The 27,420-nt window shown below is 39.8% G+C and overlaps 1 protein-coding gene across 1 annotated transcript in view; it reads right to left on the bottom strand.

The window, feature by feature from the left end:
• Positions 1-6,070: 6,070 nt before the first annotated feature.
• ITGA2 (integrin subunit alpha 2) overlaps positions 6,071-27,420 on the bottom strand; it is a 68,130-nt gene continuing 46,780 nt past the window's right edge. The window contains exons 15-30 of the mRNA XM_030467085.1: positions 26,551-26,687; positions 24,955-25,094; positions 23,877-24,025; positions 22,723-22,833; positions 22,056-22,138; positions 21,091-21,232; positions 19,361-19,453; positions 18,325-18,401; positions 18,143-18,226; positions 14,560-14,662; positions 13,621-13,731; positions 13,019-13,123; positions 12,619-12,732; positions 10,808-10,897; positions 6,946-7,062; positions 6,071-6,173 (exon numbers count right to left, since the gene is read on the bottom strand). Coding sequence (XP_030322945.1) covers positions 6,084-6,173; positions 6,946-7,062; positions 10,808-10,897; positions 12,619-12,732; positions 13,019-13,123; positions 13,621-13,731; positions 14,560-14,662; positions 18,143-18,226; positions 18,325-18,401; positions 19,361-19,453; positions 21,091-21,232; positions 22,056-22,138; positions 22,723-22,833; positions 23,877-24,025; positions 24,955-25,094; positions 26,551-26,687 — 1,746 coding nt within the window. The 3' untranslated portion in view covers positions 6,071-6,083. The remainder of the gene's footprint in view (positions 6,174-6,945; positions 7,063-10,807; positions 10,898-12,618; positions 12,733-13,018; positions 13,124-13,620; positions 13,732-14,559; positions 14,663-18,142; positions 18,227-18,324; positions 18,402-19,360; positions 19,454-21,090; positions 21,233-22,055; positions 22,139-22,722; positions 22,834-23,876; positions 24,026-24,954; positions 25,095-26,550; positions 26,688-27,420) is intronic.

Here is a 27,420-nt window from a genome sequence, read left to right as displayed (position 1 = left end):
GCTCCTTGCGTGCTTAAGCATACACTGTCTCCAAACCATGTGTGCCCTATTATCCAGGCAGAGCTGAGCAAGTTCAAGGTTGAATTTTCCTTTGGTTTGGAGACTGGAGAGAAGCCTTCTGCTATTTGAATGGAGTTTTTAACAGGAATTGTACAGAATCCTGAGTACAGATCACTTGCTCTGTCCAATAATTCTTTTTGGCTTTGGACAATAAAGAAATGCACAAACTTTCCCATTTTGGTGTTAATTTTTTAATGTTCATGTTTGCTGTTACTATGCAACTGATCATTGCATTAATTTCACAAAAATAAATGGCTAGCTTGCCTTACAGTGGGTGATTTATGGATGAAGTAAAAATCTTCACAGTGTTCAATACTGGTGCTATGCTCTGATGCAGAAAAAGAGTGGGTTTTAGAGCAGTTAAATTGTACTTGCCCCTATGGTCAGGGGCAGTTCCTGTGTTGCACAAGTGCCTCTCTAGTGCTGCAGTGTCCTGGAAGATTTCTCCAGGGTGACCTTAAGTGCACCTTCCCCATTAGCGATGCAGCTGGGAAGGAGGGTGCAGAAAAGAAGGGAAAGAATAATTGTGTACTTCCCCACAGTGACTAGGAACAATGAATGGAAGAGATGTTGTACTGAGTCACAGCTGAGTGTTACAATGTGTGTGCGCTGCCATGGTCAAAACAATGAAATGTCATTTTGTGTCTCTAGCTGTGCATGAGGCAAGTACTGCTTTGTTCTGGAACAATGATGTATCAGTCTTGTGTAACTTTGGGTTCCTCAGCTGGCGTCTAAAATCGAAATGGAAATGCCCCTAGGAGGGATGATGTGCATAATTAGAGGTAAAATGTATCTCACTAAAATTTAAGTCCACATTCTGAACTTGGTGTCCCAGCTCCCTCTGTAGGGCTGTCCTCTTTGCAAGGGAGCCACTATCACAAGAGGGCAAATGACTGTTTAGCTGCCTGAGGCTGTGTCTGGAGGGACCCAGAAGGGCTTCCAAATTTCAAGGCCAGGAGATGGATCCCAGCTGTCTCTGTGTGTCCAGGAAAGATGTCCTGGTTTCTACACATCTGGAGTAGGGTGCTGACTGGGGGTTGCCTCGTGTTCTGGTGTGGTCTGTGAGTGGGATGATAGGCAGCTGCAGATCAGTATACGATGCAGTCCTGGCTTTCTGGGACAAGCCCAGTTGTTTACCTTCCTTGGCTATAGGGAAGTGTAATGCCACCCTTCTGTGGCTCTTTCAGCTCTGTCACAGCCTTCTGCAGTGGTGGTGGCTCCTAGTGCAGACAAATGTTTCTGTGCTCAGGTGCTGCAAACCAGAGGGTCACCATGTTGAGACCTATAGCTGCCCGGTGAGGGATGTTTGTGGAAGTGAACTCAGAGCAAGAGGTAGTCTTTGTGAAAAGATGTCTTGGCCTTGGTTGCCAGCGTTTGAATACACTGATCCATCCTGCTGTCTTGCAGCGTGCCCACGTACCAGCATTAAGAGTCTCCTGTCCTGACTCTGAGCTTTCATTCTGCTCTGCTTTCAAGAGAAGTTCTCCGCCTCATGCATACCAGGAAAACAGCAACTGATGGATTGACATGAAGTGAAGGGGACAGGGTTGGGGGGGACTGACTGTGTTATAAGTAGGCTACCCAGGAGATGGCAGCCGAGAGACGGCTGTGCTTGAGGAGCTTATCACAGGCGGCCCAGGTGCTGGCTCCGCTGGGGAGTACAAGCGGTCGCCTCGGTTGTGGGGCATGGAACTGCCGCTGTCATGCTTAGGAAAGAAAGAAGCCTTTAGATTGCTCGACTTCAAACTAGGTTTTTGGCTTACAGCTTCCTTTTCCCCTAGCTGTTCTAGAATTTTGTAGTTTTATACACTAATGGATCCATTTGCTCCATCAAAAGCATTAAAAAAACCCCCCCAAAACCGTTGAAACTAATTATTAACAAAGTGAAATTGTCTGTAAAAACAGTGTTGCCCCTCTCTCCCAAAAACTCTTAAAAGCTCAGTCTTGAACTCGTTCATTGAGTGTCCTGTGGAGGTACTTGAAGAAAGAGAATTAAGAACAGTCTGATGACTATAAATCAGCAATTTCTTAGAATGCCTTGAGGACAGTTTTTAACTAAACAAAACAACCATACAATTTGATCTTCTCAAGCGTTAAAAAAAATTAGCATCTTGATGCATCTTTATAGCAGTTGCTTTAGAAGTTCCGTTTTTGACTATTCTAAGAGAAATGCAAGCACAACAAAGCCTCTGATTGCCTATGAATAATTGATCATAAATGAGGCAGAAAGGTTGAATTAAAGGAGAGGACTTAACATTTATGAGCCTCTGAAAATGATGTACATTTTATTGCTCTTAAAGGCAATAAAAAGCTGAGGCAATTAGAGGATAAATTTTGAGACACATTTTCATACTTTGATCTTCTTTAGTGTTTAATTTGCAAGCTTTTGTTGTAGTTCAGTTTTGGATATAAAGCATAATACAGTCAAGTTAGTATATAATGAATCTGGCTTACAGTAAAAGAAGATTAGGGCCATCTGATTTTTTATTATAGAAGTGTTGAAGTTGTTAGCCTGTTTGTTTATGTACCACTGTTAAAAGTATGGAGGAGTTAAAAGTGTTTAAAAAAAAAAAAAAGGAAGCTCCTTGGAAGGGGCTAGTTTTCAAGTGGTTTCTGTCGTGTCTGCCTAATGTCTTTCTATTCACAGCCAAATTCCTCTCTTTCTTCCTTTCCCACTGCTCTTCTGCTGAAATACTGCAGTGTTTCCAATGTATGGAAACTGGCAACTGGTGGGGAGTTGCCAGATGTAGTGTTAGGACATGCTTCTGCTGACCAGTTCTGTACATAGTATGTACAGGGTATGAGTGTGGTAGAATACAGTGTAATTTTGGATGCCACTGATGATAACCCAATGGCTATAGGAAGGCCTGACCATGGTAAGAGCTATCTAAATGTAGGTATCTTGCACTAATATGAATTGATTTACACTATAGTATAGCTTGCCAGTACTATTATACTATACTGTACTAACCTATACCTATTCAAGACTTCAAGTGCAGCTTCTTTGTATACCGAGCAGAGTCATTCCCTTAGGCTTTTCACTGTGTGCTACTGGAATAAAGACATATTTGGCCTCATTTTATGCCATGCATTTTCATAGCATTTCTTCTCTTTAGAGAGCTGTTTAAAAATAAGTGAGTCTGTGTTCAGCAGTATTCTTGTTTTTATTGTAGTAACACTGTTAGGCCTTCAGGTAGGCACCACAGTGATGCAGTCCCTGCTCTTCATAGAGCTTACAAGCTGGTGTTCAGAAGTCAGTATGATTATAAACTCTCTTGTACATCCCAAATCTATACAGAGGATCATATAAAAAAAGCTCTTGATTTTGGACTTGATTCTAGTACTTCAGGAATTCAGCAGCTAGATACCAAGCCCAGAACTGGATAGAGCTTGATTCTGCTGAAGGTATTTCTGACTTCTCTTGCTGCAAGCACAAACAAAAGCACATGCTGAAGCTCAGTATTTCAGAATAGTATTTAATCTGCAATGTGCTGTATTAAAAAATTAAACCTAGGAAAAAAAAATCAAACACAACAGCTATCCCCTTGCGCATAATACAAAATATACATAATATTTCCAGCATTATTTGCAGCTGTGCCAACTTAAAAAGTGCAATGAACTCACCCATTACAACTGAATTAGCCATTTAAGTATTACTTGTAAGAGAAAAATAAAATAGTAACTTGAAGTGGTTAAGATGCAATAGCCATACCATTTTTATGCCTTCCCTTTATTTTGGGAAAAAATGTTATGTCCAGCCTAGGGGGGAAGTCCTGGTGTATGGGACAAAATACACCCCAGTGAAGACAAGTGAATTGCTACCCAACTGATAAACAGCTAAATCCCGGAAGATGCTGGATGTCAGATATTGACCTGTACCTCCCACTTCAGGTGGAAGAAGGAAATCTGGCTAATTGCTTGAATTTCTTTTGCAAGCAGCACCAGAAATGAAAGGCGGTGCCATCTGCTGCATTGTGAAATTCCCCCTCTGGCCTGGAGTGCATGACCCTGGTTATGTAGGAGCTTCGCATGCATATGGGTGTACAGTTTTCTTTGCTTCCTCCCAAGCTTAAGTAAGAATTCAGGCAGACAAATTTTTATCCTTACTTTAAAAGCATTTGCTCTCAGGCTTTTATAATTACAAGTCAGGATCTTATGCTCTAGCTACTTTTTTTTTTCTTTTTTTTTTTTTTTTTTAAACTCAGTTAATGGCAACAATCTTGTTTGACAATTGAGATTGAATCTGGATTGTTTTTCAGAATGTTAAAAAAACCCAAAACACTCAAAACCTAACATTTCATAGATACCAAGTAAATCCAAAACACATCTAAAACTACATGGAGCACAATACAGGTGTCACTTAGAAAGAAGCTCTTATTTGCCAAAGAGGTGCTTGGCTCCTGACATTGCTGTAGATTTAAAAAGATTGACTACTAGAACTTTCAATTGTGCTTAAGCCTAATTTTTGAAGAGTTCCTCAGAAAATAATCTGAAAGGTGCCCTAAATATAATCTGTCTTTGGGGTAAAGGAAACATGTCTTTGAGTTCCGAATTAGGCACATTCAAATGTTTTATTTATCAAGTAAAGCACATCAAGTTGGACATGATCTCACTTCCATGGCAGTGTATGTAAGGATACCAGATGTATCTTTTCTCATAATTCATTACAAGCATAACTGCCAGCCATGAGAGAGAAAGGCAACCAGGTCAGTTCCCCTGACTATATACCAGTCTCTCACATCATAGGTCTTTTTAAAACTGAGCTTTCACTAGAACCAGGCAGCATAATGGCACATGACAAACTTGAGGTGTGTAACCAACACATTCACCCAAGTGTTGTGCTCAGAGCATCTTCCAGACCACTACAGTACCTTTCTGTTTAAAACATAAGTTAACTGCATCAAGACATGAACATGTGGGACCAAATAAAATGTGACAGGTAGGGGGGTCATACGGAACTTTGGTCTCCTGGAGGGCACCGAGATGCTAAAAAAACAAGTGCAGTAAACAATTTACAGAGCTTAGAACATCACTATCCTCTGTCCTAACATACATACATCCTCAAGACATCATCCCCTTTAGTTCACTTCATGCTCCTGGTCTTCCAGAATCTTTCAGTACAGAATTAAATGCAAGATTTTGATTGTTTTCCCTATTTATGTCAAAAGCCAAACAGATGTCAGAGGGGGTGTGAGCATAAAGCCCAGTGTAACAGTAATGGCAGTGCTTCTCAAGATGAAATTTGAAAACCAGTCTTAACATTGCAGAGAATGTGCTGTGATTATGAAACTCATTTTCTTCTCGGAGAGAGAGTATGCAGAAGGCAGTTATATACATCATTTGGCAATATCTTCCCAAAACAATGTATTTCAGTAATATAATTGTGACCTTAGTGCAAGGAATATGATGAACTTTTGGAACAGTTTGTCCATCCAGTTGTCGTGTAGCATTAGACAGTTATCTTCATATACAGTTACTACTTTATAGATTTGTTAAGACAAAGGTTTGCTGATGCAAATTGTTTTTCTAAAACAATAAGGATGGAACTAGTCAATGAAAAAATGAGTTTTCTTCTCTCAGTGTGGAAGCAGTATTCACCACACATTCATCATGAACTTAATAGAAAATGTCCTTTACACATACGGTACTTGTCAGATGAATTATAAACTGATGCTGTTCCACAATAATCAGAAATAAATTGCTCTGCTTCACTATGCATTGGAACAGGGGAAGGGTTCCTGGCACAATGTAACTGTAAACTCTGGACCTGCCAGTTCTAAGAGCTATGTTTTTTGGAAGGCAAAAATTTTTAAGGAAAAGCACTGTAAATCATTTTTGAACAAACCAAACTGTCCTGCAGTTACTCTTATAATAGAGTAGGATCTGTAATTTTTTTTCATCTATACAAAGACTCTTCCATTAAAAATGTTTACATGTTACTAAGCTTTAAGGCACTCCAGCTGAAGAACCAACTGGATCACAATTACTGTTGGTGGCTCAGTTATCCACATAACTCATCTTCTTCAGTCTTTGTCCTTTGTGAGTTCTGTAATTTCATCAACATCTTCTATATCCTGTGTCATTTTCTCATATTGTCTCTTGAAGAAGCCAAACTGTGAGAAGGATTAGAGTAACACCACATCACTATCATCAATAGTTGCATTTCTCAACTAAGCTAATACAGTGTGATGGTAAGAAATGAACATGGGCACATGCACACAAATACCATGTTTGATTTGTAGACAGTTCCTATCTCTAAAATGAAAGGAGCTGGGACCTAAAGCTGCTGTCTGGGGTACCCAAATGCTAAAAGAGCAGTGCTGAGTAGGCAGCTGGCCTCCTGCCAAGGTACAGGCATCTCCCCGCTTCCTTGCTGTGACTAGGAGCCCTTCAGGCACCAACACCCTGGCACATGGAAAAACTTTTCTCTCCCTGTAATCTAGGTATCCTTTGTAAATTACTTTCTGCCCTTGCCCTTCTTGGATCTCTTTTTGTCTGTTCAGTGTATATCCTCACCTTCCTTGCTTTTAATTCCCAGTCTTGCCCGCTGGGAATATCATAGAAGCTCAGAGCCCAGCTGGCAAGTTATGGAAGGAGGTAGGCACCATTGAAAAGAAAAAAGTAAATGTCACATCCCCTGTTTTGAACCATTGGAAACTCATTTATCATCTTCATGTTGCCAGTCTCTACAGGAAACAGTTTCAAAATTTTGATTTTTAAAGCCCTTCTAAAGGCTTCGTAAGGGGCACAAAGCCAATGCAGTACTATTCATACCATCCAACTGCATGTGTGGTTTTGCTCAGCACCAGAGAAGAGATTCCAAATAAAATAGTCCAAATGTATTCCTTTCTGCTTTTCTTTTTAAGAAAATAAACACCTACTTACTTTCCACAAAACAGCAACCAATACTAACAGCAAGAGGAGTCCAGCCAATATACTGCCAATCACAACACCAACTGGTATCTCAGCTTTCTCATCTGACTTCGTTATGGTAACTGGGATCTGCAAACAGAGATTGTACATTAAAGGTTCATGTTCATTGCATATAAACTAAGATTTGTAAATCAACTAACTCACTTATCAAGGATGGCTGGACTGCACACATTCTGCTAGAGCAGACCAAGCACTTGCAGCCCTTTCACTGTTGCCTGCAGGTACCTGGTTGCACCACCACACCACACAGCAATTCCAGTTCAAAGATTAAGGGCCATCATTGGTCTTGGCCATACACCACAGGCAGAGAAGCAATCTGTTCCTGCCAGTTTTTTGCCTTTCAAGTAACAACTCTTTGAGTTGTTCTCATAGTGCATTACCATCACTAGGTAAACCAGAGATGCTTACACATAGGCAGGGAACACCCTGGTGTAGAATCTCATCTGCTCATAATAAATTTGCTCATCAGCTGAAGCACTACTTTCAGTTGAGTGCTGGCAGAGCCTGTTACCCATGTCTGGCAGCTGTAGGAGGCAGTACTAGGCACAGAGGTCAGAGACCATCATACACTCACTGTGTCTGCTGAAATTTCTCCGCTCCCCTCCTGCTGAGCAAGTATTTCTGTTTTGTTAGCCTGCTGTTCCTACGTTGGGAAACCACTAACACCTTGTTAAATCTTCTCATGTTAATCTGTTTTCTCCTGAGTAAACTATATGAATTTGCTCTAAGATGTATGGGTCAAACAGGAGTGTTTCCAGCACACCTGTTCCCCCTGAACCAGAAGCAATACCATAGAACTCCCAGAACAGTATACAGTGTCTTGAAATTACATTTCAGGTGATACCCTATTGAGTCAGATTGAGTATGACCAACTATATAGTTATGTCTAACATAGTTGGTCAGGGAGACATTGCTGCAATATTTATTAACTGTCAAATCTTGGGACTTTATACTGGAATGACATACCCTTAGCATGAAGGTGTTTTCCTTCCTGAAACTTGATAAAAGAAGTCTTGTTGGTTTACTTTCTCAGGGTGGTTTGCTCAGTGCATTTGTCTGGTGTAATTCAATCTTAAACTTTCACGGAAACCTGCACTGGACTGACATCTCAGTGATTTAAGCATTTTCTGCTGGAAGGCTCCAGTGTTGTGCTAGGTGTGGCTATGTGAATTCATTCCATTGAGGCAGGATGGCTTTGTATATTTTCTAACAAAATGGCCATAATGATGATTACAGCAGGTTAGCATTCCATTCTCCAGCTGGCAGTCCTTTCCAACTTGGAAAAAATCTGAAAGCTTTTATGCAAAGATACCTAATCAGCTTCTTTGCATAGCACCACAAGGCAATATTAATTCATCTGGCTACAAAGCAAACCAGCTCATCCAAACAAATGAGTCAATGTCATATGTAAGTTTGTCTAGAATGTAGTTTATCTAGAAATGCTTTTGCCACTAGATTAACAGTGAAGTGGCACTGTTAGAGAGGTACTAAAATCAATATCTTTCCAGAAGTCAAACTGTGGTCAGATTCTATGGCTGGGGTTCACCTCATCTAGTGTTACATCTATAGTTCCTTGGCTTCCACTGAAGGAGTGTAAGATCTTTCAATGTTTAAATCACCCTTAATTCAGTATCATCTTTAAGATGAGATGAATTGCACCTTCAAAATACCTGTTCTTTCTATGAATTAGGCTTTACAGAAGGGCTAATTCTGACATGGATGACTAAATTGGATGAATCCTACCACCCTCATCCAAAGTAACAGGGTAAGTAGGCAAATTAACTCTCATTGCTTCTGCACTGTCTTGCTCCCAAGACATGTAAGGGCAAAAACTGGGTATCACTGCTGGCCTGCCAAGAAGTACCTGGAGCGCTGAGTACTGACTCCATCACTGAAGTGTCAAAGCAAACTGTCTGCCTTAGGGAGAGCACACCACCAGTGAGTGCATTTTCCAAGACTTCTCACAGTGCAAGAGACTACTGAGTAATGATCAGGCTGTAAGCCTCACCAGAAGTCACTGTGTTTCTTAGCAACTCAGTGGATAACTCTCTGGGTTCACTACCTCAGAACTGTAAATGTCTCAGTTGCAGGTGTTTCAATGACTAGATGAAGATTTGCCTTTTATTTGTTAACTGATTTAATATGTGGTCTTTTGAATAATTACATTTTGGTTCTCCTGAATTCAACAGCAGAACTGCTGGTAATGTAAATTTGGAAGTATCATGCTCCAACTATGGAAAAATACCAAAGTAATACATGGATTACTAACTAGCTAAAAAGCCTGTGCAATTAATTCAAATATTTGCAGTGTTTATAAATTAGTTGCTTCTCCTAGCAGAAATAATACTGTGCCACAAAGCTGAGGAAGTCAGACACTTCAAACATAGCCATGTACTTTTTCTGCAAAAACATGGCATTATTTCCAAAACTACACATACATTCCCTTTTGCCTCCTTTGGTACTGGAGGTTTCCCTGAATATAAAAGGCTTAGAGATTCTTCACAGGAAATGGAGTGATCCATGAGAAAACAATGACAAAAATCAGTACTGAATTTTGGGTTTATTTTCACACTGAGATAAATCAGTAACTGCATTTGTACATATTTAACTGAATTGTCCATTGTCTGTGAATGGGCTATGATACACATTCTCACAGACATTTGACTCCCTTACTAATTTGCATTTTGGTCTCCAATGGTATTGCCTATTTCAACTAAGAGATTTTAACTAAGTGTGGTTTATATAGCAGTATATGTGGTGAAATTAAAAAAAAATACAGTAACAAAAGAGATTGTATATAGACGAAACAATACATTAGTTCAGCATAATCGGAGTTTGTAATTTGCTATGCACTCCTCAAGGACACTGAAAATTAAGTATTACCACTTTATGGAGTAGAAGTTGGAGAAGTTGAAAAAATATACTTTGAGAGTCCACTCATCTCACTGCAAGAGATTTTGCCTCAAAAGGACAATTTTAAAGTGAATAGCTCTGGGCAGGGTGGAGGGAGATGCTAATGTACCCAGCCTGGCCAGAGCTGAGCAGGGGCTGTTGCTCTGAAAGAGGTCAGAACTCCCAGCTGGGGGGACACCCCTTTTCTGAGGGCCTGCAATGCTGGGACCTCCCTTCAGGCACAAGTACCCTGGCCAGGGTGGGAGAAGCCACCTTGATTGTACTGATGCTGATGTACCTGGCTGAGGGGGCTGGAATGGAGCGGGGAGTGGCGCCTGGGAAGAGATAAGAGCTGATGGCTGTGTGAAGATGACAGCCAGTTCCCTCCAGAAGAACCTGTCTGCAATGGCTCTGGCTTGAGTGGGGAGACACCTTGGTTGTTCAGGTGCTAATGAACCTGGCTTCTGCAGCAGCTGACTGGCAGCTGAACCAAAAGGAACCCAGGGGTATATATGGCTGTCCATGCTGTGGCTGTGTGGTCATATCTTGACCCACCGCCATCTCGCATTGGGCCCTGCCCAGGATCAGCACCATCTTGAGGAAACTCGCTGGGCAGCTGGGCCCTGGGAGTGACTCTCTCACTCTGACTTTCTCATTCTTTCTTCTTACTTTCTTACTCTTTTTTTAGTCTCCTACTTCTCTCTCTCTCTTTCATCTCACTTTCCTCTCTCCCTCTTTTGCTTGGTTCTTTTATTTGCTTGTTTTATTTGCTTGTTTTATTTGCTTTGCTTTGTCCATTGTTAAATAAAAGTTCATGCTTGCACACCCCTCTTCTACAGTAGGACCCTATTTCTCATGGATCCAAAACAAAAAGAAATTTTAATGTTAGTCCAGACCATAACAATACTTATCTGTCACTTACAGTTAGGGTATTCTCTCCAATTATAAATAACTCAGGGTTATGTGTATCGATTTTTGCTTCTGCAGAGAGTTGTAATGTCTGGAAAGTTGACTGAAAGAGATTAAAAAAAAAATTAAAGTCTGTATTACAGGACAAGTTGATCAGAATGCAGACATACTAAAAATTCTCACTTTCAGACAAATCCTTCAGAACCAGAAAAAAAAAAATCACAAAATTAAAAAGCCAAAATTGATCTTTTTATTTCTCTCAAAATAATGTTTCTATTAAAGTTATAATGAATCACTGACCCCATCTGATTTTTGCTGTTTAACTTATTTGTAGTGAATGAAGCTGGAGAACTTGCCTTTTTTCTATAATATATAGCTCAAGCAAAATAGGAGTAGTTGATTATATATCCATTTTTATAGTTATGTCAAAGATGCTACTGTTTTTAGGAAGGAATTGTTGGGGGGGAAATAGCAGTGAGAAACGGAGAAACAGAGCTGCAGAAAAAGACAGGCAGGGATTTATCTCTGGCCTTTGAAAGAAATGGAAACTGGATGTTCTCTCCCTTTTACCCCCTTCACCTCTATCCAGTGCTTCTGTTTTTTCCCATTTATTTTTTTCTATCACTGTTCCTCTCCATGGCTCAAATTCTGATATTGCTCCCTCATCTTAAACAAAGAAGATGACAAAAGTCACATTTCCCATGTGAAAAGGGACCTTGTGCTGGATTCCACTTCCTTCACTGGATGTGTCAAAAGGTGAGGAGCATGGCAGTGCTGACACCTCCCCCTCACTGCTGCTCCTCTCCCTCTGATGGGGGCACAGAGAGACTCATTTCCCACGGCACCTCTGGGAGCACAGGGACACCCGCTGGCCATGCCAAAAGCAATGCCTGCACTGTCATTTTGGTCTCTTATTTTGCCTCCTCAGCCATTTCTCTGTGGCAAGGCCAGGTCAGTCAAAGACAGTTTCCAAGAGTCAGATGCTTGCTTTCACACACTTGCATAAGTATATTACATTATCAACCTGACCTTTTCTTTTAAAGTCCTGAATGCTAAAGCTGACGACAACCCTGATGTTAAAAATCAATACCTGCCATAAGACTTGCCAGATAAACTAAGAAGACATCATATTTGTGACACTACAGGCAAACCTGGGACTCCAAGAATTTTGTTGGTTGCCTAGCTAAGAAGCAAACATGGTCCCATTTCAAAAGTCTGATAATTCAAAATAATTATATGCTGGAGGACTCATGGTGATTTAAAATAGGAAAGCCAAGGTATTATTGATGGATATTTCTGAGTAATCTCTAGGTCTTTAAGCAGGGCTGTTTCACTGACATCAGCTCTAAAATTTTCACAACTTTTCTAAGAAATATAACTGGCAGCACTAACGGGCTTATTATATTTTAATGTGACTTAAAAACACTATGTAGGCTGTGATGTTTAGAGGCTAAAAAGCAATATTATTTTCCAGGCTATGATGATATTGTACTCAGCTGTCCTATGTAGTGTTGTGGAAACTGTAGTTCATATTAAATGAATTTAACAGATGCTGAAAAGTGTTTGGGTTTTTTCAGCTATGAAGATTGCATTACCACAGCATTTTCTTAGGTTTTGTGATCGACTGAAGATTGTCAGATCCACTGTGCAAACTCACTGCTTTCTTTAATTTTAGATTCAAGTTTTCAAGCTGGAAGAACACACATAACAATGTAAAGGAAAGGTAGGTATTTCTAGGTTGGAAGTTCTCTTTACTGACCCTTGAAAAATATAGGGAGTTAGGAAATATTTGAGTTCTTTCATGAAGATGCAGCTGATACTCACAGCAGCAAAGGTTCCATTCCAGATTCGGGTGGAGACGTTCACCAAGTACTCTCCCTTCAGCATAACATCTTCCAGTTTGCATGAGATGCTACTGCACTTCACATTCTTACAGTTCTTCCAGGGGAAAGAGCAAGGAGAGGCAATACAATGTATTAAAAATATACTTTAACAACTGTTCTTTTAACTGCTGCCATTGTGTGCATACACACTGAGTATCTGCAGGCTATGAAGAATGTGCATTTTTTCTTTGGCAGAGGGAGTATATGTGAGAACATCTGTAGGCTGCACTTCTGCACTATAACCAAGGAATTCCACCCTCACCACAGCTGTCCTCACGGAGCTCATAAAGATCAGCTCTGTGCCCCTGTGCAGTGGGACTGCTGCCCTGAGTCTTACTCACCAGCTCTTTGGAATTACTGAAGTTCTCTTTTGCAAAGGACGCAGAATAGGGTCTTTCTCCTATTTGCAGGGGATTTATCTGAGCCTGACAAGTAACACCTCTGGCCTAGAGAAGATAACAGGAGTGAAATTGGAATATATCATACCTGGGAGTTTATAGTCATCATAATACTCTATATTTCTGGGATGAGATGGTGACTGTGAAAGCCTAGATTGTGAGTTATGTAACATGGGATATTTCAGGGAACTATGAGACTGTAGTTTTGATAAGAATTAAAAGGCTTTTACAGTATTTTTTTCCCCCTAGATTGACCTGAAGCATTTGTCCTGATCTAAAAGTTTCATTTGTACTATAGCCTTCCCATGAACTTGGAGAAGGACCTAGATAAAGAGTTCCAGAGCCATATGAAATATTAGCAATGGACCATCAAGATAATCCACACCTGCCAAACTACCAGACTACCATACTGCTGACATTGTGGTCCTCCTCCTTTATATGGAAGGGAAAAAGAGAAAGGGCCTCACGTTGTGAAGTAAAGAGTTGGTGTTTATGGTACTGATTAAACCCAAAAATACAGCAGTTTACATAATTCAGTTCTTCACCTGGTCTGCGGTTACTGCAGTTATATACATCAGCAGGTTGTCTTTGCTAGTCAGTTCAGGAAGATAAATTTTTACAGATACCATCTTTACTGGAATACTCCCAGTTGTTACCTGCAAAGGAAGTAACTCAGGTTTAATTCAGGTAGCTATACTTACACATGCATAAATTATTTGATACAGCAAGAAAATCAGAAATCACTGTTGAATATGGAAGAACTGGACAACTTCTGCGTCAATGTTTTTGTAGTAAAACACTTACTAGGGTAATAATTACATTCTGCGAACGTTAAAGCAGAAAGTCTACTCCTGTACAGCTTCAGGTCCCTGTCTGTTTCCTTAGCAAAGGTCATATTAACTGTATGAAATATGTTTTGAAAAGCAAATATTTTGCTACAGCCAGTAGGCCTGTTACTTACTTCTTTAGAGTAGCAGCTAGCGGAATGTAAATGGAACATCATATATGTTTCTTCCACATTGCATATTTGGATCTAATTTTTTATGAGTTATGTAATAAATTTTGTGATCTGGCTATTTATTGCATCTGGCTTGAGTGCTTAACCCTTGAATAACTCAAAGCTTCAAAGTCCAAGCTTGCAGACTTGTTTTCCTTTGTAATGTCAATACAAGACAAATATGCTCTGTGAAAAAACAGGCTAAGTTTGCCTAAAGTTAAGAATTAACCATCTTCTAGATCTATAAACAATGCAGGACCAATCCCCCTCCACTCGAATTTTGTAGAAGTACAAATTTCGTACTTAACCTCAAAAAGACTGTAAGCATTTATTCCCCAGATATTTGCAATTTATATTTTTTTTTTACTTGAATGATTCAAAAGCATCAAGATCAGACAGTGAAATGAGAGATGTTTTTTCACTATGTTTTGATACTAGGCTATAGGATGAGGTAAGGCAGCTTCTTGAACCAGAAAAATTTACAAACCTTAACTGAGAAGTTGAACGTGGGGCCAATATCTTCAAAATTATTCACAGCGGAAGGAACATTATGACCAGAATATACTTCATAAAAGTTGATGTTGACAAACCTAGTTAATAACCATAAAACAATACGTTTCAGCTTGGCAGCTGCTTTGAAAACATACATTACTGGATGAATCTTTGTGTAACAGGCCAGAAGTACAGTCAGAGGAAAACTTAGGCACTTGTACTGCTGTTTGATTTTACAAAGTTGGTTAAGAAAATACATGGTGTACTGAAGCTGGGTGCTGGAGTGTATGAAGGTAAGACAGGAGGGCTGTGAGAGACACAGGCTTATCTCAGCCTCCTGCACCCAACCTCTGCCATGCACAAACGACAACTTTCAGCCTTCCAGTGGTTTCCCTCCACAGAAACCCATCCACAACAGTTCTCCTTGGTACATGTATAATAGCAAATACCAACACACCCTGAGGGAGATCCTGGGCCCCCACATTATGGACCACAGGCAGGCTTGTTTTCACACTGCCTGGATGTAGAAACACACAGCACCCTGCTTGTGTGCATGGTATGTAGTCTTCAGTCACCTCTGGGTCACCTTCTTTAGTATCAAAATTCAAAATCTCAAAAGCATAATGAGGGTGGTTAAAGCCCAGCACAGGTGTGTGATGGAAGGATATGGTATGAGAGCCAGTGCCGAGAGGCTCAGCCTTTAGGGACTGTGCTCAAAGACAAAGACATACCTGTCTAGTGTATTGCATCTGTGTTCTACCCGTGAGCTGCTCCTCTCCTGAACCATCCCAACACTGTGCTCTTCAATCGCCTTCAGCAAATTTGCTGATGACACCAAGCTGTGTGGTGTGGTCAGCATGCTGGAGGGAAGGGATACCACCCAGAAGGACCTTGCCAGGATTGAGAGGTGGGCCTGTGCCAAGTGTGTGTGGGTTGGGGCAGTCCTAAGCACAATTTACAGGCTGGACAGAGAATGCACTGAGAGTGGCTCTGAGGAAAAGGACTTCAGCATGTTGGTTGATAAGAAGCTCAAAATGAGCTGGCAATGTGTGAGTAGCTCTGAAAACCAACCACATCCTCGGCTGCATGAAGAAGTGTAGCCAGCAGGTTGAGGGAGGTGATCCTCTCTCTCCACTCTGCCCTCACGAGAGCCCAGCTGGAGTACTGTGTCCAGTTCTGGAGCCCACAAATACAAAAACCAACAAAACACACAAAGGGACATGAAGCTGTTGGAGTGAATGCAATGAAGGGCCACAAAGATAATAAGAAGGCTGGAGCACCTCTTCTATGGAGACAGGCTGAGAGAATTAGGGTTGTTCAGCCAGAAAAAGAGAAGGCTCCAGGGAGTAGTGCCCTTCCAGTAACTGTAGGAGAGCTGGGGAGGGACGTTTTATAAAGGCATGTCAGTGGAAGCAGGAGGGGTAATGGTTTCAAACTGAAAGGGGGAAGATTTAGATTAGATATTTGGAAGAAATTCTTTCCTGTGAGAATGGTGAGATACTAAAAGAGATTGGTTACTGAAGCAGTGAATGCCCGCTCACTGGAAGTGTTCAAGGAGAGACTGGATGGGATTTTAACCACCTTGGTCTAGTGGAAGGTGTGCCTTCCAACCCAACACATTCTGTGATTAACTTTCACTAGGAGGCTAATTTCAGCTGTCAAAAAGCAAGCTGGGGAATGAGTTAAAAAGAAGCAGGGACTGTCATGATTCCTACATCAGATCTTTCTGTAGCATAACATGCAAATCCACCCTCATTTTCTGTGCCACTCTCCCTGTTTAATCTGGGTAACATCTGCTCATAGAGTGCCAAGTTAATGCTTGTAGACTCTCAATTTAATGAATGTGCAGCCTCACGGAGGTGCTTCCTGATCAGTTGTGGTCCTCCACACTGCATTGTGGATCTTTTTTAATCCTTCGTACTTCCTTCCATGGGCCCTTTCTTTGAAGGCCTCCCTCACAAAGACTCCTAGAAACACTGGTGTGATGCATTTCCTGCTCTCTTATTGTTTAAGCCCTTCTTTTTGCAGGACTCACTGCTAAAACTAATTCCCATCTCTTCTAGAAACTCAGATTACAAAATTTTCCCTAGAAAGGCTTCCCTTCATCAAAACAACACTTTTTTCTCCACCCTTGCATTTTAAAAGGTTGCTTCTTGGCTACATTACTTGCCACAAGAAGGAAATATCTTCCCTAGTGGAAGAGTGTAAAAATGAGCTAACTCCATGGGACGCATTTAATACTGCACCTTGGGCTGATGTGTATTTCCTTTAGTTCTTTTTAAGGTGATTCATGTCCTAGAACTAATCCTTTTCTGTCAGTAGAAGTTCCTTCACACCTTGACTTGCATATGAAATTGCATTTTCTCATACTTTGGAGATGCACCTGAATTCAAACCCCTCTTTTTCCCTGGGTAACTCACTTTACAGACTCCATGTCTGGCCTTTTCTGAAGCACTGAGTTTCTGTTCATATTTCTCAGCCAGTTGTATTTGCTGGTTCAAGTTTGTACTATCTTAGTTTCCTAAGAGGCTGCCTAAGTTGCTCTTTTAGCCTCCTACTCAGATGTTCCCATAATCTCTGTGCTCCTATGGCCTTTAGTAACACCTTGCTTCTGAAGTCTCAAGTAGCTTCCTCAGGGAGCTTAAAGAACTTTTATCACTGACTCAAATGCTTCTCTGCAATTAAAGTACTCTAAAAAATTGCACATGACTCCAGAACTGGCATACCTATAAACAGTACCTCTATCCCAGCTCAGGTCACTCTTTGCAACCAACAGCTGCTGTAGTTAGGGTGATCTTTAATATTCAGTTTCTAAATTTATTGTTGCTGTGCATTTTTAAGCAGTTTCCTCTTTCTGAAATCTCTGTATCATTCCTTGAATAATGACTATTTTCTGTCAAATTATATCTACAAATTTTGGAATTTCTTGGGATACAAAAACATTTTTTTACCAAGACTCGGTGACCAATTGCATCAAATGTAACTACATGCAGTTTATCCTGGAAATGGAGTAACTAGGAAGATAAGAAATCCTTTTCTTTGATGAGAAGTAAACTATACCTTGATCCAAGTGTCAAATCAGCAGATATACCCATAATTATTTTTTTTTCTTTTTTTTCCTCTCTTTACCGAAAGTTTGCTTTGGGGCAATTTTTTTTTTTGTTGTTGTTCTTTTAGTTAGTTTTGATGAGTTTAACTCCAGATTTGATCCAATATCACTACATTTGAGCCCAGAGGCCCAGCCTTATTTTACAGTATATATTACTTACATTATCAAAACCACAATCACTGTTTGGTTTATACAAAACTCCACTTCATGTGAAGTTCATGTGAGCATCTGTAACATTTATGCCAAGCTAAACTTGGGCCCATGACTTCTTATTACACATTCTAAAACCTTTTACACGTGGTATTATTGGAAGAACAGAAATTTCTGTTTATGTTGTTGAAGTGGGAATTTCTTATTACTTCCAAAATGAAAAGAACATTTTACTATATTTTCAGTGGCCCTTCAAGATGGTTCATATATTCAAAAACCTTGGCAAAGAGACAGTGATTCTTCATATTATTCAGCATACCTTGTGAAGTGAATTTCAGCATCATATCGCAAGGGAAATGACAAGCTGACCTGGTTGTCCTGTTCTTGCTCCTCCTTACTTTCACTGTTCATTAAAACAGATTTAAGTGAGGTGTTACAATATTATTTTATATAACCAAGGTACTAATTCCTAACTTGTTTTCATATGATTATGTCCTTTACCTTAATGCATGAAAACTTAGAGCTGCCTCATTCTGAAGATTTTTCAGGTTAAAATCAAAACTAATATCAAAGGACACCTATGGAAGATACATGAAACACACAGTAAATGACACACAAAATCCAAAGGACTTCCCAGTAGCAACATAATTATTCATATGTGTGAGAATCTAGAATTTCCCTCTGTATTCTCCACTGATTTCTATGTAATATTTCAGTAATTTCTAATATCCAGAATTGCTTTGTTCTTGCTTTCCCCTAAAAATTAGCATTGTTACATAAGCATGAGTTATTTGCATTTTTATATTGTGTATAACTAGCTATAAGCTGCAACAAAAGGTGTTCAGGATTGAACACTGCATTAGCACAAGCTTATTATTCACCCCTTTCTTCCATTTGTTTCAACAAGTATGCTTTGACCAGTGCCCTTAAAAATTCAGACATACTTTTTATACATAATTTTAGAATATTAATTTTCCCCCCATCACCCCAAAATGTCATGTTTCTATTCTTTTTTATCAAATTTCTTTCTGCTCCACTTGTTTGTGTTGGAGGCTAGAAGCCTATTTCTGTTTGCCCTTGAGGAATAAAAAATCAAGTTCCATAAAACCATGGATATCCTGAGATTTACAGAATGTATTAGAAATAAGGATATACAATCTGTCCTAGAGCTGTGTGGGCCACCCATCTCCTCTCAGAGCAATACTGCTTTCTTAAGAGAGATGAGCTTCAGAGAGTAGGAGAGGGAGCTGCCCCAGGTTCAAGCAGCAGGAGGGGTTTAACTGGAAATGGCCCCTGCATCTGCCCTCAGCCTTCAACCTCCAAAGCTATGGGCAAGGACAAATGTGTTTTGAGAACCTTTTTACTTTTATTCTGACAGGTAGTCACAAAAGTTTAGTCCTTTTTTCTGCTTTTAATGATACTCAAACTCAAAAAGAAGTTAACTGTTGCCACATATAAAAATTCCTCACCAGGACTAAATGCAGACTTAGAGTGAAATAACAACAACAAAGCTTTTGGGTATCATTAAAAGTTTTACCTGTTGCCCTGTTCTGAAAACAGGATAGCTTATTTGGCAAATGACTGTACTTTGTGCTGTTCCTGTCTGACACGAGACTTCAGTCCCATCACTCTGCAGAGAAAACAGTGAGAAAAGCTACGTTAACATCAGGTTTTGAAAAAGCAGAGACAAATTTCCATCTCTGTCTTCAACACAACGTGTATTACACTAAGTAGTACAAAGAGGTGTTGTGCATTAATACCTAGAGATGCAGCAGATGGGTGATGCACAGGTATAGTGAGGAGAGGGGCTGGAGAAAGGTGGGACAAGCACCAGTCCCATTCAGTTTCCTGTGATGTGTAATGATCTTGTCAGAATTGTATGCTGGCCTTGGAAGAAGAAATACAGACTAAAGAGTACAGGTCACCACCAGCATTAACTCCTGTGGTGCTTTTTTGGTTTTTTTTCAGAACTTTTTTTTTTTCAGTATTTTTCAGAACTTTTAAAGACATATTTATGTGACCTGGGACCTAGTTAAGTACTCTCACTGAATGCAGAAGGAAAATCATAGTATTTTTTTGTAGGAAAATCTACAATGCATAAGAGTATTTACTACTTTGCTGAATATTTAGCATGGCATTGCCCTACATCAAGGACAAACTCGTAGAACATGCCTAGTTATCATCACTTAGAAAAGAATTCATTAAAATGTATTGTCTTGTGTTACAAGCATCCCTAGCAGACATTTACCATTCATGAATTATGCTACAAAAAAACCCCAACCAAACAACCCAAAACTCCCATACATTCTCAACTTATGCTTTTTTTCCTGCTTTGAAGAAGGCGCATTTTTGGTCAAAAACTTCACTTCCAGGCTTAAATATTTCTAAGCAAATGGGCTTTTAAAGCAAAATAATGTCCTAGCTCCAGTGTGGTCTTTTGGCATGACTGGAATGAGTAATTTTGCTGCACAACAGGATGGGGAGGTAGAGGAGCACCCTAAGCGCTGTGTAGAGTGCTTCTGCCAATTCATTGTTCAGGAAAATGCTCCTCTTGGGCAGTGATGAATGCTCCTATCCCTCCTCTCTCTTCAGTATATGGATTGCTCTGGGTTTCACCCCTAGGATTATCACGCACCTCTCCAGTAGCAGCCTGACCACATAAGCCAAGCTCTGAAGTCTGGATTTCATCCTTCATGAATTGTTCGGGAACAAGAGTTGAGATTATAGATAGACTGCATTCCCCAAAACAGTATGTATAATTTTCCCTTTTCTAAGAAACAGATTGCTGCTGGTATAGCAATCATTTCAATCTGATTAACTGTCTAGCTGGAACACATAACCTTGGCAGTAACATTATTTCTAGATCCAAGGTTTGTACTTTAAGACTGCATCATCAATGCTGCATGCTTGATTTATCAAATACAAATTCACTATGGCACAGCAACGACATTCAGGTATGTTACTGGGAGTCAAGCAGAAGATGTGGGAGCCAAGGCCTGAGGTGAAGAAAAGATTACTGACTTACGCTGAGGTCAAACTCAACAGGTTGCCAACTTTTATGCTGAGTTGACAGTGTCTCTCCTTGACCTAAATAAACGGATATGCCAAAGGGAATAATTCTGATATGCAAGAAAATAAACAGGGAGAAATTCATACACACAGTCTTTCCTGGGACAGGCACTGCTATGAATTAAAAAAAAAATAATTCTCTAAGAACCTCAAAAATCAGTGGCAGCAACAGAAACAGTGAGGTTGAGTATCACATACCGGTAAAGATGATGAAGCAAAAAACAAGTTGTCTGAAAATGTAGCCTGGATTCTGGTGTTATATGCATTTTCCTTTTTATTTCTCAGTTTCACGTTGAATGTTAGTCTTCTGGTTTTGCTGCTGACAATGAACTGCTGTTTGCTGTTGGAAAATAAAGTCCATTGCTGTAAACAGAGGTACTAGAGCAGCTGTGGATCATGAAAATGTATTGCCTGTAGCCAACAACAAATAACAAGCACAGCAAGACATTTCCTACACTCTACAGGCTAAAAAGCTGTGTTTTCTAAACCCTTTGACATAAGAAACTCTGTGATGGCGTTTTTTAAGAAACAAATGGAATTAGTGTCTTCTCAAAGTTCAAGACCTCGATTACATCTGTTCAAAATCACTTTGTTGGATTTTCAAGGGCTTTATCCTAGTGGGAAGATGGGTGGACAGTGGGTGGCAGATCCAGATGGCAGTTGCAGGATGAGGCAGCTCCATCTCTCCACATGCTGTATGTATATGCATATATCTGTGTATGGACTTGGAATATGTGCTGCCTGCATGGCTGACTTTGGCTCCCTGGTGGCACAGTGTGATGCAGGATCCTCACTGCTCTCCATAGGAGGGACCAAGACAGCTGCTGCAGCTGCTTCTGCTCTCCAGTGTGCTCCTTTTCCCTACAGCAATCAGCCAGACACTATTCTGAATACTCACCATGTCCTCAGCCCTAAGGTATTAAAATTTGGGTTTGTCTAAGCTAATGAGAGCCCTACATCTATATCTGTGTTCTTATCATGCTTCTTTTTCTTTGGTAAATTATTTAGACAGATATTTTACTGCTTTTTTGTCCCTGCTGTTTCTAAATAGATGTTGAATGAAAAATGCATTGTCATCTAGAAATTCTTCCAAAGCCTACAGACAAACCAGCTGCTGAAAACTTAACAACCGATCCCAACAATTCCACTGATTCCATCCTTACCCATCATCTGCCTTCCGCTGAACACTCAGAACAAGATCACAGATACAAAGTTCATCTTCACCACAGTCTTTAATAAATGGAATCTATAAAAAAACCCCAAAACATTTCCTGAATGACAGGGCTCAACTTTAAAATTGTCTACAGACAGCAGAGTGCAAACACCATTGAGGTGAAGCACATTCTTGATTTGCTGATAAGAAAAATCCCCCTGAAGAGCATTAAAAACTCTGGCACATGAACAAGTTAAAACTAAGTAACATTTTACTACGTCTGAATTGATCTGTAAGAATGCTGCATACAGGTTCTTGTTAAGCCACAACAAATGTGATAAAATCAAAGGGGTTCCATCTCTCCTTCATGGACTCTTTTATTGTAGGATAAACTAACCTAAACCAGCTCATCTTTGCTACCAACTAGAAGTTCACATCATCAGTGAAATGGCTCAACCAACACACTTCTTGTGCCATGGTGGTTGATGTGTGTGTATGAGCAAGCTCATGCAATAGACAGGTATTAAAGGAATCACGGGACACCCCCCAGGTGCTTGCTTTCAGCTCTGTGACTTTACACCAGTTTTCATTGGCATGTACCTCTTTTGGACTTGTGGGGGCCACACATTATGGACACGTGTATAGCCATATGTTTTTTGCTAAGTCTGTATACTTACACTATAGGCCACAGACGTAGGAGAATATATATCAAGGACAGGGCTGGAGCCAGGATTTTTAAGGCCAATGTCAATGCGCAAACTAAGTGAATTCACTGAATCAGAAGGTTCCTGTAAAACATATGGTTCAGATAATAGTTGTCAACACAGCACAGGTAAGGTTGATAATTCTGCTGTACATTGAGAACGTGCAGTAAGTAAAATCATACTTGCTCTAAAGAAAAACAGTTTAAAGCTTAATTTCTTGACTGAAATAGCTTTTTGAGATTGACTAGTGTGGGCTTGTCTTCCTAAAGAGCTTCTAGTGCCAATTTCATGATAAAACTACTTTTCCTAGTAGTCCTGGAGACTTCATTAATCACACTCACTTTTAGGGCTAAGGAACATACAGATTCTCTGCAGCTGCAGAAGCTGATCCTCAAAACCCACCACCAGGTGGCCTTGATTCCAACTGGCTGCAGAGGTTGGAATTCCTAATCCACTCTGCTTTACCATTACAGAGAGCGGCTGGGCCTGTGTCACACCAAAACACAATGAACCTGATGGCTCCCCTTTTTCTTATTACTGGATGAATACTCTTCAAGCCCTATGGCTCATGACTCCACCACATGACTAAATGTCACCAACAAGTCAAAGATACTTGCACTGCAAAGAAAAGAAGGAATTAAAGTCCTCCACCTTACTTAGCATCATGCAGGGGGCCTAAGGGAATTCTCAGGGCTGTATTTAGTCTTTGTTTCTAGAGAAAGAAGGCTTGCTTTTTACTGATTTCCTAGGTGTTTACCTAGAATGCACCAGTAATGTTAGTTTGAGAGAAACCATTTGCATGAATGTATTTAGTTCTTACATCAGAATCTACAGAGAGAAATGAAAATCTATTGAAACTATGGACTATGGCCTCTGTGTTATGTCAGACTGAATTACCTAATTAGTAAATTGCCTCTTCTTGCCTAAAAATCTGTGCTTAATTTGACAGTTATTATTTTCCTTGAAATTAGACTCTTACCAAGTATTTTTGCATTGGAGAAATGGGGATTTGAGAAATGTGTATCATTGAGTATGTCATGCATGAAAATGATCTTAAAGACATAATATTCATCAACATCTTCCTCTGGTAAGCTTTTTCACATAAGGCTGATTCCAATTTTGCTTACCTGTACACTGAAGACATCATGAACACAGTTGTTATGACGTACCACAAGGTCCCTCTGCATGTACCTTTCGTTATTTTCTTTGAACAGTCCTCTAGAAGTCACTCTAGAGGCTTGGAGATCTGCATCCAATGTTGCATTGTACTTTATAGCTACAAGAAGAATAACAGTACATTTTTTGCCTATGATCTTGTTACTATGCTCAACTTTACAGAGTAACCAGACTTTCCAAACCCCAATAAATATTTCACTTTTTTTCTTTGTTAAACACAGAGCAGTCTGCAACTGAAAAAAATTTCCTCTTTTGTTTTCCAAAGCAGTTAAACAGCTTTAAATCCTGATGTAAATTCTCATCCACAGAAAGCACATTAAATGACAATCTATCCAGTCTCCATGGCAAATGTGTAAGCCTGCAGCTCAGGCAAGAAGCCAGTCAGCAGGGCCAGGATTACACTAGATAAAAGGGCCTTGCAACAATATTCCTGAACTCTTGAGATTGTGAAGAATATGCATCTTCTCATCAATCAAATATTAATTTATGACTTCTCTCCAAATTATGACAAAGAAGTGGTGGAAGTTTGCTGTTACTTTATGGGTCACAGTCACAGAGTACTTAAAGACACTGAAACTGTCCAATTGGTGTTATCTATGATGTTCAACAAAATAGCTTTATGAGAGGCCAGTGCTGGTCTCAGAAATATTTGGTGCTCTCCTGTCCTCTGAAAGGAAAAGCTATTCCCCACTTAGGACTGAATTGAGCCAATGGACATTTTTTAGGTCTTTTTTCTGAAGAGAGAAGAAAAGTCTACAGACTGTCGTTGAAACAAATCAGCTTCTCAGTAATCACACTTTATGGAGTTTGTTGAACAGTAAGAATATAACTCTCCCTCCCATTTTTCAAAGATTATGGAACCAGTGATGAAAGAAGGTCTGAAAAAAATCTTTCTCAAGCACTTAATTTTAATACTGATTTTGCCTTTCTTGGCACTCAGTCAAATGTATCTTTAGAATTTCAACTTCACATTTGAATAATGGACTTCTGAAGAAATTAAGTTAAGACAAGTCATTGAAATACTCTTACCCACTTGATTATTTCTCTTAGCAGGTCTAAATGTAGCCTGAAAACATATTTTTACAGTTATTTCTGTGTTCTTGTTCAGCAGACTGATTTTATCAGGTTTAAATGAGGCAATTATGGACACATTTGCAATGCTTTGTGACCTGAAAAATATTTTTAAAAGGTTACAAGTAATTTTTTAACAGCACTGGGTAATACAGAAGCTGTTGTCTATTACTATCTATAAATGTAACATAGATTTTCTTGGGTCCCAATTTTTAATGGCAGTAGCAAAATTATTTTTCCTTGCATAAAAGTCAATTTGTTGATACAGTAGCTTTCAGTAATGACAATAAATTATTAGTTTAGTGTCAAAATTAATGGATAATCAATGTCTTAACCCTAATGCTGTAAACCTTCCCTTAAGATAACAGAGAACAAAGCCCTTGTCCTGTTTTCCCAATAACTAACATTCTTCTGCTCTTTTAGAGAAGGCACTGAGCTCCTATGGAAAGGCAAAGAAGGATAATTTTTCATTTTAATTCATATTTTTCAGAAAAACAACTTTCCTGTAATTAATTAAGATTTTGAAGAACAGTTTCAAAGGAACCCTGCATGTAAAACCAAACACTTTAATCAAAAGTGAAACTCATTAATCAGACCAAATGCCAGAGTGAAAGAAAAATGAGCATTCTCATTAATCAAATCTAAATAAATGATGGTACTAGAAGGAGCATAATTTTTCTTAATGCAAGTCCCACCAGTACCAGCAGCAGTTCTGTTGTGGGCCAAACATTCAAACTGACCCTTCAGTTTTAATAATCTTTTTTCATTATGGGAAGAGCAGCAATTCAGTGATGTTTTTCTTCATACAATGGGGACCCTAAGGCAAGAAGACAAGGCGACAGATAGGAAAGCAAGCTGCATTTTAATGTAGCTCCTCAAGGATCTACTGGGAAATATACAGTTCTTAGGGAGGCAGAAAATTTGGATTCTGCAAAGCCTTTCTTCTTTATTTTGAGAAAGTACTTAGATTGCTCTGGCAAAGGCCACTTTCCAGCAAAGATGTGTTTCTTGCCAGAAATGGGTGCCAGCTCTCTGACTGCTCCCTGTCCTTCCCCTGCAGGACAACTCTCTCACCCAGCGCAGCCTACCAGCCTGTAAAGGTCATGCAGGTCATGTGGGAAGTGGATTAATTCATCTCAGGCTCAGCTATCAAAAATATACTGTGGCTACTGAAGGACAATCTTGTGTTAAAAACATTCTCCAAAATTGCCCTGATGCCTGCTGCTACCCCTTTTCTCTGGGCATCACACCTGTACACCAGCAATAGACAGGAAAGTCTCCTGGCCCTCCCCATCCCTGGCCAGATCCCTCCCAGGAGCCCCTGCCACCCAGCTTCTGCCCCCACACTGCCCTGGCTTTTGATGGTTTGATGAGACATGCTTAGCCTAACGCTGTTTTTTCACCTAGCTATAATAGCAGTGATGAAGTGTGTTAGCTCTGAAGACAAAGAATGAAAGAGCTTTTTGGTTTGTTTGGTTTTTTTCTCTTTAATTAACCAAATGTTCAACTTGCATCTAAATCATTAAGTGTTCCTTCCTAAAACAGTTTACCAACCATAGCAGAACCACATTTCCATCAGCACCAACTGATAGATCAGTAATGTCATTGTCATCTAAGTCTCGATGGCCATCTACTGATCTTCCAAAGAACTGGAGCTGTTGTCCAAAAGCAGAATCCGATCCTAAAATTTTCTGGGAAAGAGAGTTTGGTTACTGAGTCTGCCACAAGCATGCTTAAGCCTGTAGACAGCAGTCTGAGCAATAGATTTTCACCGATATTCCCTCTACAAGAGATGAATTACTTAAACAAAATGCTTTTGTGGACATTTTCTCAGATGCTTTTAAGTACTTTTCCCTCCCCTGTTGGAGCAGACAATGGACTAGATTTTTCTGTCTTGGGAGTAGATCAACTGACTGTTGTATGCCAGCTAGTACTTACTGGAAACTTTTTCCATCTCACATTGAGCAACTCAATGAATAGGAAGCTTAACAGGACATCTAACAAATACTTTCTGCAATCAGAAAGTGCAGAGACAGTGACACTGAAATTACCATTCTATTGGCATACAGGATGTGCAAAGACTCTTGAAGGTCTTTTCCTTTAATACATCATATTTACAGTTTAAAGAGCTGTGGCTGATTGTGGTACATCAACCCTAAATTCCTGAATAATGGGTGTTAAAAATGCAAGCACCAAAAATTGTAAGAGGCTGACATGAAGCCTCTTGCAAGTTCTTTTCCTCCGTATGCTTGTTACAAGCACCACATCAACCAGGGCAGGCTGACACCTGAAGTGTGGAGAAACACAAAACCTGAAATAAGCCATGAGAATAAGAGTACTCCTTTAAGAGGATGAACAAGCAGCCAGTTTCAAGACAGAACATTCTTCTGTTTAACTCTATCAGTTCTAAAGGCATTGAGTACA

The sequence above is a fragment of the Calypte anna genome, chromosome Z, assembly GCF_003957555.1.
Source record: "Calypte anna isolate BGI_N300 chromosome Z, bCalAnn1_v1.p, whole genome shotgun sequence".
Classification (NCBI taxonomy): Eukaryota; Metazoa; Chordata; class Aves; order Apodiformes; family Trochilidae; genus Calypte; species Calypte anna.
Note: the sequence above shows the minus strand (reverse complement) of the source record. Positions and strands in the feature narration are given on the sequence as shown.